The following is a 13,153-nucleotide window of genomic DNA, read 5'->3' as shown; positions in this document are numbered from 1 at the left end:
TGGGGTCTTCTTCTACACGTGACAGAGGACTGCGCACATGTAGTTGTTTTGATTTTGAGATGGGGGTTGAGAACAGACGACTGGGCGGCTGTGGGAGTGATGATGATGGGTTTTATTGAGGAACATTTGAAAGAGTTTGAATATTAATACAATATTTTATCAATCGCAGACCTCATAGTAAGGGAAATTATATCTAGGTCACTGTTCTACTGTTGTGGGAACTGCTCTGATATGTACAGTAGTATCATTTAAACCTTATGAAAGTTGTCACATATTGTTGGGGGGGGGGGGGGGGGGGAGTCAATGTCAAGTCTCATGTCCCTTCCAGTCCAAATCAAGTCTCAAGCCTTATATTTATTCACATTATGATTCTTAACATGCAAATTCCAAGTCAGGATGCAGGTATTCCAGCTGTCTGAATGCGAAAATGATACAATCAACATTGTTCTTTCAAAGCTGTGTGAGATAACATTCTTAACATTCTTCTTCTTCCACATTCTTAAGCCTAATAATTAAAGTCAGAGTTTGACACTCTAAGGCTGTTTTCACATTCATCTGTTGAAGGTGGAGGGTTGCTAATCTGAGTTTAAGCGGTGTGCATGCGGGGACAATTTTGTGACATCAACTAGTTTGGAGGCCAGTCATGATCAGTTAACAATTTATACAAGTGTGATCTGGAAACTTGGAACCTATATTGTACACATGCACTAAGATTGGTGAGGTAGGAGACATCTGGCATCAATAAGTCTAACCTTTGATTGGAAAAATATTTGCATATATATGCTGGACTTAATAATGAGGGAGAAGAGGCAGATGTCATTTTCACAGATGTTAAATGAGGTTATTGAACTTTAAAGAGTCTGAAGTCGACAGGTATACATGTTTATCTGTAACAGGAGGGATACGGTCTGAAGCTACCATTAGATGTTTCACCTTTTTTTGGCAAAATACTGCAAAATCTTTTTCTTTGTCTTCCTCTCATAAACTAAAAATAGCATTGCATTTCAAGCATCCATTCATTCAGACTGGTTTATGTGTGGTTATTGTTCCTCTGGGCCTGTGATTACAGTGCAGTCAATAGTTCAGTAAGACTGTTGTGCTAAGAGTTGCTGAGATTTTAACGCAGTGATAAGGTTCAGTCTTGTTGTCAGATACCACCCTCTTTAGGCCACATACAGTAAATTCAAAATGTTTTCATCAACTACAAGCAGCCCACAGTGGGCCTTATTGATGATCCATTAATTGTACTATGCATATTCAGAGAATCCTATACATAGAGGATGAAATGTGCACACTACTTGTTACCACTACTACCTTTTAGCAACAGTTTATGTTCGAAAAATGATAACTTTATTTGTGTAGCAAAATGTACAGTACTTAATTATAAAACACATGTAACACAGGCAGCAACAACACCATAGTCTGAAGTGGTAGATTAGTAACAGTAAGCCTTTTACATAATACAAATCCCAATATAAGAAGAAATAATATAAGCCAACAGCAATGCAAGCAGGGTACATTTTCAGTCAATAATGACACCTTCTGCACTTATGATGCATTTCTGTAGGTTGAACCACAAATGCAACGTTAAGAGGCAGTTTCTCGAACTGAATCGTGAACTTCATTTTAAGAAGTATCTCTAAGTTCTGGCAACAAACAAGAGAGGGCAGGAAATGACTTGTCTTGATGCGAACTAGTCACAGAGGCTTCTGCAGAAGTGAAAGGTGTGTCTAAAACATGGGTGCAGCTGAGTAATGAGTATATACTCACATAAATATAGTTTCTGAGTGGGTGAGAGAGAAACAGAGTTGATGGTTATTCCGTTCAACACTTTGAGTCAACAAAATTAGTTTTAAAAGAGCAAATGTTGCAAATGGCAAATGTTGTGTTGTTTAGCAAACCTAACTTCAGCCCGTGCAACCTGAAAAGCAAGTGTCATTGCTTGTGTCTTCAAGTGTGCACAAAGCTTGGATCTTTAACGCAAGATTGTAATCTAAATTGCAGCTGTTCTGTACATCTGGGATAAAAAGTAAACCACAAGTAAACATACTGTTATATTTTCACGATTAAAAATGTTTGGATGATAACAGCTGTCGTGTTTCTGTGTGTGACCCAAAGCTTTCTGTGCTTTACACACACACACACACACCCATTGTGCACAGAAACCACAGGAATCAATGATAAAAGCACAGAGACACACACACACACACACACACACACACACACGGTAAGGCAAAGATGTGAAACCAAAAGTCTGTGTTTTCCACAGGCAAAAGCAAGGAGTTAATAGCAACCACATGCTGCTATTTACTGGTTTTCTTAGTCAAGCTGGAACATATTTTCCTCAAGTTAATAGCAACCAGTTATCCTTCCCCAAAGACTCAACAACCTCACCGTCCAGCCCACAGTACTTAAAAAAAACATAAAATTCACACACACACACACACACATTGTGCACAGAAACCACAGGAATCAATAATAAAAGCACAGAGACACACACACACACACACGGTAAGGCAAAGATGTGAAAGTTAGTGTTTTCCACAGGCAAAAGCAAGGAGTTAATAGCAACCATGCAACAGTCGAGGTCTTAGGTAGGCCTCTCAATCGAGGTCTCTTAACTTCTTTCCAGTTTCTATCGCGTTTTTGCAGCTGTACAGCCATTTGATAATCCTCGCATTGCGCTCAACAACTGACGTCCCCTGACCCATCTTTTTATGTAACGCGTCCTCCAGCAGTCTGTCGCTGTCTCCACTGTTCTTGGAGAAGCCGTCGTCTGATGTAGAAATGCTGACACTCCGGATGTTTATTGCAATTTCATCTGAGCGCGCCGAGAAGTTATCCTTCCCCAAAGACTCAACAACCTCACCGTCCAGCCCGCAGTACTTAAAAAAAACAGCAAATTCAGCAAAGTTTTTGGAGTACCTGGAGCTGATGTCAGAGTGAGACCGACTGACCCCTTTGCCAGGCCTCGTTTCAAACTCTGGAACTGTTAGGAGACCAGCAGAGAGACCAGCAGATTTCCAGACAACACCCGCTGTCACCTTTGTCCCCGAATCCCTGTTTTCTGCGCTGCGTTGCTCTGCTGCTCCATTCCTCCCGCTCTCTGACTGAGAGCTCACCACATGTGAGCTGTATTCCTTTGCGGTTCCCTCAGGTGTGGTGATTTTGTCCTCGTTGCGCTCACCTTCACGCTCCTTTTCTGTTGCCTCCGGTAACGGAACACTTTTATGCCCAGAGCCGAGCAGCAACTTGCGTGTTATATGGTGTTTTCGGTCCTTTGGTGACGTTCTCAGAAACTCACATTTCTGCCTGTGGAGCAGAAGAGAGTCTGGTCGTTTTTTGGAGCTGGACCGACGTACCTGCCCTGGCGAGCTGGAGTTTTGTGAACCACATGTAGCCGCTCTTGAGTTACTCCCAATGACAAGATTCCCACCACGGTTCGAGCTCCAGTTGGAAGACCCAGTGCTACTCACAGAGGCTGATCCAAGACTGATCACTGGCTCCTGAGTTGAGTTGACCACCTGCTTGCTTTTGACATATTTCAGTTTGCTTGCAGCGAGCCTCTCCACAGCAGTCATGCCTCCTTTTGTCTCACTCTCCAGTTCCATTTGCTTTCGGAGGTAATCAGGACCCTTCTCCAGGATTTTTGTGGTATCGCTGGTTGCCTCCATTGTGGTTTGAACAAACATTCAAATCAGTTATTTCCAAAGAGTGGGTAATCCTTAAGCGTACGTTCTTCCCAGGAAAAAGATTCCATTCAAGCCCGTCCTTTGCCTGAGCACGTATTACAACAGGAGACTTCACCTTGTCTGTGCAAACCCACATCACATTACCCCACCCATCCTGCTAGTTTTAACCAAACACAAGCCTGTTCAAAGTGCACCTGATACCATCACAGGTGAGAACAGTGAAAGCTGACGTTGCTGCAGAGTTTTCCCTTCTCTTGTCCAGGAGGAAATGCGGGCCTTTATCCTTGTTGCTCAATACAGGACAAAATCGTATGTAATCTTCTGCCAAGCGACATGGTATGTTTTTTCCAAAGTACGGTACTCTCTGCTTTACCGACCCATTTACCAGCAACACTGACTCATCAAATAGGTTTGCCGATCACTATGGTGCACATGTTGTGCAATAAATGCTTTCCTCTGCCAATTCATGTAGTCTTTATGTGTCGAGGCTGTCAAAACAGTGTCGTGCAATTCTAAAGACTCAAAGAGGAAACACATTTGATGGGTTATTACTTCAAGATTTTGGTTTGTCTTGAAAAAACAATGACACTAACTTGATTTTGAGTTCTATTTCATCCTTACTGACCGCCAGAGGCAGTGCTTAACACTGGATGTATCCCGTCTCGCGCATGCGCAGGTCGAATATTTATATCAACAAAGTCACGTGTGACCTCGGATGACCACCGTCATCTATAAGTTCCGGTGTCATCCTGAGCTCAGTCCTTTTTTTCTTCTCGCGTCGCAGGTTAGCTACCATGGTAGCTTAAACAAGGATGTGTCTACGATCAAGACATATTAGAGCTCGTCGCTGTAGCCTTGTGACTACCGGTCGGAGTTGCGGTTCTCTCGCCCTCCAAAGGCTGCGACGAGCTGTCCCTCTTCGGAGGGAACGGTGTGTTCGCCGTTCGGACATCGAGCCCCGGACTGGTGAACGCCCCTATCATCGGTCGTCACCAGTCTGATAAGGGTCAGCTAAGTCGTGATGACAGCAATCGGTAAGATCGATTAACATTGTTTTCTATAACAGTTGTTTGTTCCACGGTTGGCAGAGCGCTTCCGCTCTAGTAATCGAGTGGCGCGCTAACGAGAGCGTAGAATTACGCTGTCGGCCCGCCCTTCACAGTGTTACGGCTATCACAGTTAGCAGAGTGTTCCTGCTCAGGCAAACTTTGTGAGACACTAGTCCGCATTGGCGTTGTGTACATGGAGATTTAATCTTTACATCTGACGTAATTCGCAGTTAGCAGTGTCTTCACTCAGGCTAACTTGGATGCTAGCTGGGACTGCGTCCATCAACTTTGTAAACCTTACGGCTGTCACAGTTAACAGAGCGTCCTCGCTCAGGTTAACTCAGTGGAAAACTAGCTAAACAAAGCTGATACTGGGGCTGTAGCCATCAACTTTGTATCCTTACAGCTGTCACAGTTAACAGAGCGTCCTCGCTCAGGTTAACTCAGTGGGAAACTAGCTAAACAAAAGCTGATACTGGGACTGCGTCCATCAACTTTGTATCCTTACGGCTGTCACAGTTAACAGAGCTGTCACAGTTAACAGAGCGTCCTCGCTCAGGTTAACTCAGTGGGAAACTAGCTAAACAGAGCTGATACTGGGACTGCGTCCATCAACTTTGTATCCTTACGGCTGTCACAGTTAACAGAGCGTCCTCGCTCAGGTTAACTCAGTGGAAAACTAGCTAAACAAAGCTGATACTGGGGCTGTAGCCATCAACTTTGTATCCTTACAGCTGTCACAGTTAACAGAGCGTCCTCGCTCAGGTTAACTCAGTGGGAAACTAGCTAAACAAAAGCTGATACTGGGACTGCGTCCAGCAACTTTGTATCCTTACGGCTGTCACAGTTAACAGAGCGTCCTCGCTCAGGTTAACTCAGTGGGAAACTAGATAAACAAAGCTGGTACTGGGGCTGTGGCCATCAACTTTGTAGCATTACAACGATCACAGTTAGCGGAATGTGCTCGCTCAGGCTAACTCGGTGAATGCTAGTTGTACTAAATCAACATGGAGGTTGTGCCCATTGATGGTTTTGACGCATTACGGCTGTCGAGTTCGCTCCGGCTAACTAGACTAAGCTAATACTCGGTGTGTCCATTGATTGTTGTAAACATTATGGACATATCGGTAGCGGATATCAGTTAGCAGAGTGCCCTCGCTCAGGCTAACTGGTAGCACACCAAGAGTTACAGCACCTGTCCAAGTGGAGAGTGTCCTCGCACTGTAAGGACTGTGGGTTTTTTGTCCGTTTTCACAGTAGCAGAGTGCTCTCGCTCAAGCTAACTGGTGGGACACCAATATCTGCAGCAGCTGTCTTAGTGAAGAGTGGCCTCGCTCCCCTCTCACTGTAAGGACTGTGTTCTTTTTGTCCGTTTTTCACAGTAGCAGAGTGCTCTCGCTCAAGCTAACTGGTGGGACACCAATATCGGCAGCAACTAGTTTAGTGAAGAGTGTCCTCGCCCCTCTCACTATAAGGACTTTGCCTGACCTGTTTCCACAGTGGCAGAGTGCTCTCGCTCAAGCTAACTGGTGGGACACCAATATCGGCAGCAACTATCTTAGTGAAGAGTGTCCTCGCTCCCCTCTCACTGTACGGACTGTGGTCTGTTTTGTCCGTTTTTTACGGTAACAGAGTGCTCTCGCTCAAGCTAACTGGGGGGACACTAATATCTGCAGCAACTATCTTAGTGAAGAGAGTGGGCTTAGAGAGTGTCCTCGCCCCTCTCACTATAAGGACTTTGCCTGACCTGTTTCCGCAGTTGCAGAGTGCTCTCGCTCAGGCTAACTGGTGGGTCACCAATATCCGCAGCGGCTGGCTAAGGGAAGAGTGTCCGAAGGATCACTCGCCACTGACTGCCCCCTGCCTGTTCTCTCAACATTCAGCAGAGCGCTCCCGCTCGGACTGATTGGGAATTCCGCATAAACTAGTGGGACAAGGGTTCCACCAGAATCGCGGCCATGTTCAACTCTCCCGGCTGTAGGACCTGTATAGCTCCTCTTCAGCCGGAGGACGGCCCTGACCTCTTGCCCTAGCAGGGAGAACCCAGGCAGGACCTGCGGCATCACGCCTTGAGCAGTAAGGTCTGCTAGGCTGGCCGAAGTGGAACACCTGATGCGGGAGGTCTACCTCCCCCTGTCAGGGCAGCTGAATCCAGACCAACCTACCCTGGTCATTGGTATGGCGCTTGCACGCCGGGCATACACAGCAGCTGGAACATCCACCTGTGAGTGCCTTCTTCAGGCACCTTCCCGCCCTCACCACCTTTTCTGTTCCTCCCTCCGAGGAATATCTGAGGGAGTTGCGTGCATGGTGGAGACACCAGGGCTCTCTCCCGCCTTACATCAGACCATGCAGGAGGTGGCAAATCTGGCCTTGCACGTATGCCAGCCAGTTAGACGACTATGGCGTCCATCAGTTTCCCCTGAGGAGATTCTGAGGCCGATGCCAGGGGCCCTCGACCCAATGTCAGGCCAAAGATGACCCGCTATCCAGGGCTTAGGACACAGCAGCGCTGTGCACCGTATCGACAACTCCCTCTCCCACCTCAGGCTTTCCCTCGCAGATTCTCTGCAGCGGGCTACTTCGACGCTTCTGCTCAGTGATGCTTCATGGCAGGCGTTTGCGCTCATATCGAGGGAACGTGGCTGGTTCAGACTCGTCGCCAGGTTTGGCTGGCGCAGTCGCCCCTATCTGAGACATGTAGGAGGACCCTCCATACTGTCCCAGTGGAGCCTGGTGAGCTGTTCAAGTCAGCTGCTGTACAGGCGCTTCAGCGGAGAGGCCGGACCGCTACCTATACAACCCTACTTACGTCCCCGTCCCCCCCGGCAGGGCTGCCAGGAGATGTCTCCAGGCCGGCTGTCGGGGTTCTTTCTCCCATCAGCGGATTTCCAAGGGAGAGTGGTTCACGTCTATCGACGCCTGTTCCCAGGGTGCATCACCACAACTTTCAGTCCTGGGTGCTTCCATTCGGACTCTCCCATCTCCCCATGGGTGTCCACAGTGTGTTACTGCTGTCCTTTCCCCCTGCAATCGCAGGGCGTGAACATACTGCCGTACTTAGACTGGCTGACCTAGGCGCCGTCCCGGCTTCAGGCGCCACAGGACACTGCTCGCCTTCTCTCACGTGGCCCGGTGGGCCTCAAGGTGAACATGGAGAGGCGCCCCAGTGCGGATGGCTGAACAGCCTTCACTTGGATGCCAAGTGGCACAGATACAGGGCAATAATATTATCGAAACAGTGTCTATTCATCTGTTCACTATCCCCATGGAGGGAGTGCATATCTGGCGAACAGTGTCCCAGGAACCGAGCCCCAGGGGCTCGGTTCCATTCCACCAGGAGATTGTCACAACAGTTACCTGCCTCTCAAGGCGGGTGCAGGGTGACAGAACGGGACAGCCTGGGGGCAGTTGTCTGCTGAAAGACCGCAGGTCCAGGTTCTAGAGCTAGCGCTCGAGCACTTCCTTCCATGTTTGAAGGGAAAGCATGTGCTTGTCCGGTGGACAGCACCTCTGCTGTGATTTCCCATGAACTATCGATGGGGCACCAGATCTGCAGAAGTTGCTACGGGGATCACCGTGGCCTTCTGACTTGGGATGCCCCTCGCCTGACCAGCCTGTGGGCAATGTACCCACCAGGAGAATGGTACAAGGTTGTGGTTTTCCTGTTCCATTACAAGCCTCCACCGGGAGAGTGGCGGCTGCATCCAGACGTGTCGACCCACTGCCCCCACTGGGTCTCCCTGACGGGGGGGACCAGCCCTCTGGGTCAAGATGCCCTGGCTCACACGTGGCCAGAGGATCTTCTTTGTGCCTTTCCACCAGTCCCTCCGCTTTTGCTATAAGCTTGTCAGAGTTCTTCCCCGACAGGAGGGATCTCCTGTCGCGACTAGAGGGTCGGATTTGGCATTCCAATCCCTGCCTCCTTCAATTAGGGGTCACGGGAGGGCCCGACCGGATGCTGAGTGGCTGCATAGAACCAGTCTGACGGACTATTCTGAATGCCAGTGCGCGGTCTACCTGCCTGCAGTACAAGAAACAGGTGGAAGCTGTTCTCCGACTAGTGTGCGGCTCAGAACAAGGTCCCAGTACAGCGCCCCGTGCCTGCGGTACTGAGTTTCTACAGTCTCTCCTGGATAAGGGCCGGTCTCCCCTGCATGGGACCTACCCTTGGTACTGGACAGCTTATGCTTGTCCTTTTGAACCCCTGGCACAGGCGGAGCCTAGATGGCTATCAGCAAGTCGGTTTTCTCCTTGCTGTCAATTCAGCTCAATGTGGGGGCGAGCTGCATGCCCTATCAGTGGAAGAATCATGTCTGAGGTGGAACTCAGATGGCTTGGGTGTCACTTTCTGGCCTAAGGCAGTGTTTCTCCCAAGGGGGTGGATACGTTCACATATAAACCGGCCTATCCAGCTGGCAAAGTTGACCCCCCCCTCCCCCATCGGGAGAGGAGAGGTCAAGGCTGCTGTGCCCAGTGTGGGCCCTCAGAGCTTATATGGAAGCCACCGCCTGCATAGTCAGTTATGGTGAGCCTAAGAAGGGCTGTGCTCCTTTTTAAGAAAAAAAAGGAGAAACGGCACCTGTCCCACTGGATAGTGGAGGCCATTGCCGATACATACAAGGCGAGCGGCTGCGCTCGGCCATCCGGGGTGAAGGGTCACTACCAAGAGTGTCTCCACACCGAGGGCAAGCCTGAGTGGTGTGCCTGTGGGGGATACATGTGCGGCGGCCTCAGGGGCATCACCGAGCACATTCACCAAACACTACAGAGTTAACGTTGCCGACCCTCACCCACTGGGGAGGGTTCTTGGCCAATTTTCTCTGCCGGAGCTATAAGGGGTAGTTACTGTGCTTCCTCGTGACTCTTTTGGTATAAGTCATCCAGTGTTAAGCACTGCCTCTGGCGGTCAGTAAGGATGAAATAGAACGAAAGTTACGAACGTAACTACGGTTCTATGAATCCTGGATGACCGCCAGAGTTCTTGGTCACTCGGAATCCCGTGAACTCGCGAGAAGATTCCATAGGACTGAGCTCAGGATGACACCGGAACTTATAGATGACGGTGGTCATCCGAGGTCACACGTGACTTTGTTGATATAAATATTCGACCTGCGCATGCGCGAGACGGGATACATCCAGTGTTAAGCACTGCCTCTGGCGGTCATCCAGGATTCATAGAACCGTAGTTACGTTCGTAACTTTCGGTTTAATTGGATCCTGAAAGTTACACTCTGTAGAAAGCCCCGACGAAAACACCCTAACTATTAAAAACAATAAAACACCAATTTGATATTTGTGCAATCTACCAGTAGTTCTTTGTCTTGTACGCTTGTCCTATTTTAAGGTTAGCAATACTTAATTGGGTCAAAGCAGCAGTACAAGCAGTTATAATACAAGACAAAAAACCCTGATAGATTCCAACATTCCCACTTGCTTCTAAAAATAATAATAATAACTCCCAAAGGAATAGTACATTTATTTTAGTTTACTGTATAATGTGCAATTGAACTCTGCTTGCACTTGCCTTGTTGGTCTGCGTAACCAGACCATAATGGCTTTTTTTCACATGTGCATATACACTAAGTAACCTAATTACTGCGACTGATGATAATCGACCAAAATATGAAATGAAAAAATTGGCAACAGATTAAGAGCTTGCAACAACAGCGAAAACGCTCCATTTCAGCCCAGCCCGGCTCTTTCTTCACACACTTTCCACGTGTTTCCAAGTGTTGCTGAGTGAGTGACTGCACTTTGGCAACTGTCCTCCGCTTTACCGGAGGCCCAGCAGAGGCTTTTCTACAGCCTAAAATGTGCTCCCTACAGGCAATGCTGCCCCCAAAACCAATCCAAACTAGACCACTGATACAGGAATGACTGCATGGCTCTGTCGTAAATGTTTCTGATTGTAAGAGAGTATATTTGTTATCTCGTTATTACCTTTTTAATTTTCTTGTCTAAAACGTAATTATTAAATAATATGTAATTTTGCTTTGGTAAGAATGTAACCTCAACCCATCCATCCAGCCATTTTCCACCGCTTATCCGGGGTCGGGTCGCGGTGGCAGCAGGCCAAGCAGGCCGACCCAGACCTCCCTCTCACCGGCAACATGTTCCAGCTCATTCTGGGGGATCCCGAGGCGTTCCCTTCCCCGGGGTCTCTTCCCAGTTGGACGTGCCTGGAAAACCTCCAGTGGGAGGCGTCCAGGAGGCATCCTAATTAGATGCCCGAACCACCTCAGCTGACTCCTTTCGACCCGAAGGAGTAACCTCAACATGCATGCCAATAAAGTTTTTATGAATAGAATAGAATTTGAATGAAATGGTGGATCAGGTGACCACGGGCTATTGTGAGTGAGTGCTTCGATGAAAAAGAGAGAAAGAAGCATGACCATGTATTCATGCAACCTTGTACATGTGTTTTTATAATATTCAATGCCATTACTTCATATGCTTGTTAATCTAACAGGCCCAACAGAAAACACCAACAGGAACTAACAACCTTAATGCACTTTTATTGAAGTGCAGTGACAGCATTTACAATCATTTAGCATGTGTTCTGACTTATTGGGGAAATCTGTTTCTTCTTAATTGTATAAAAGGGAGAGGGAAAAAAACTGGAGGGATGGAGGGGATGAGAGTGAACATGAACACTGTCACCATTAGTCACTTCTCCCCGGGGCCCTCTCACTTTTATTTAATTCGTAACTCATGCTACTGGTTGGAAAAACATATTCTACAATTTAAAGTGACACTGCATCATCTGCTAATTGTGTTTTTATTGAGTCATTTACAATGATTACCATTCATCATTGAGACGTGAATGAAACTGGCTGACTCAATTTTAAAAAAGCTTGCAAATGATGAAATATAATTGCTGCAGGCATCTTTTGCTTGCAGTTATTGTTTGCCTCATATGTAAAGCAACTGATAATTGGTGATTATGTATGCAGTGCTAATTACCAACAATATAAGGTCACCTCCCACTCAATTAGCCTGTGTATATTAATCACAAGCTCATCTTACTGTATTTCAGTAAACAACTGTGTTTGCAGGATTACTGCTGCAGTGTTTTTTCATGAAAGGTTTTAGTTTCCTTTTACTTAATCTTTTCCTTTTGGCCTGAAGACAGTAACATACTCTTCTTCAATGATCTAACACAGTGAGGAGAATACATTTTATTCACAGATGATAAAATGTCGAAATGTAAAACTGCTGTTTTTCTATTACACTGATCAAATTAATGACATGGGTCGCTGGCACGATAAAGCACAGAAAACCATTATTTGAATCTGCAGTTGCTCTCAGCCCTATGGAGCCTTTTGAGCGTATGCCAGCTCATATAGTTTTGGTTTTACTGCCCACAACTTTGCTGTTTTGGTTCAAAATGTAGTGCTGCCACCCAATACAAATGTCAGCTGAAGTGGTTTGGCACTGGCAATCTTTAAAAAAAAGGGATGTTTTAGGAAGATTTAGGTCGATAAGCAGGAGTAGGGCAAAAAAAGGTTTGGCATTCATTTACAAAATATTTTGTGAGACTGTGGGCAAAAATATAACCTGGGAAATTCAACAAAAATAAATTAAACTGAAGAAAAAGAAAACCAAACAAAGGTTTTCTGCAGCCTCATAAGCTGCAAACTCATCTCTCCCCTTACATTTCAGTGAATGGGATTTTACCTTCTCAGCCTCGCCTAACTGTAACCACCTGCACAGGTAAGTATATAAAGCTGATTAGAAACCTGGTTGACTTACAAGGCCAAGAAATGTGGCAGAATAAATCTTCCTGGGGAAACCAGGCTTCTCTAAACCCCGTCCATGACTTTGGTTTTGCGACTGTAAACGGTACTTAAGTGCACATTAACTGATGACTGATGGGTGGCATAAGAAGTGTGCGCTGTTGCACCTGCAGCCACACCCAACTGTGATGTCATGCTGCATTGACACGCACTGCTGCATTTTCAGAAACCACTGGAGGTCAGCATAAACTGTAAAAATAACAAAATAACAAAATAAAATCTCCAATGAAGTCAGGACAAGTGGCATTTATTTGAATTAGGCTGTCACAATATCAGATTTTCACAACATGATTGTCTTGGCCATGGAATTTAGAATATTATCGCGATAGCTATAGAAAATTAGAAAAATAAATAAATAATGCTATCAGTCAAATTCATCTTTACCATTGTTTATTGTGCATTTTCTCTTTTTTAACTGTATTATTAAGATAATTTAACATGTATGTTATTAATGTCCGGTTCCCAGACAACACTGTGGATATAAAGTCAGTGACATCAAATGGAAGTGTTCGGCAGACGGCCAAGTTTTGTTCCCTTGAATCCATCATTATGTGAAGCATGCAGATCAAATCTAACTCTGGGACAACAAGGGAATGTTTGTGATTGATCAAGA

General features: G+C 46.5%; 1 protein-coding gene across 1 annotated transcript; it reads right to left on the bottom strand.

Annotated features, from left to right (window-relative positions):
* Nucleotides 1-1,293: 1,293 nt before the first annotated feature.
* fam110c (family with sequence similarity 110 member C) lies at nucleotides 1,294-3,674 on the bottom strand (the record flags this gene model as incomplete). The annotated part of the gene is made up of 1 exon (XM_079290938.1): nucleotides 1,294-3,674. One exon carries the CDS (start codon nucleotides 3,672-3,674, stop codon nucleotides 2,604-2,606), a length of 1,071 nt encoding a protein of 356 aa, XP_079147064.1. The 3' UTR covers nucleotides 1,294-2,603.
* Nucleotides 3,675-13,153: the final 9,479 nt, after the last annotated feature.

This window comes from Melanostigma gelatinosum, assembly GCF_949748355.1.
Source record: "Melanostigma gelatinosum genome assembly, chromosome: 19".
Taxonomy (NCBI): Eukaryota; Metazoa; Chordata; class Actinopteri; order Perciformes; family Zoarcidae; genus Melanostigma; species Melanostigma gelatinosum.
Note: the sequence above shows the minus strand (reverse complement) of the source record. Positions and strands in the feature narration are given on the sequence as shown.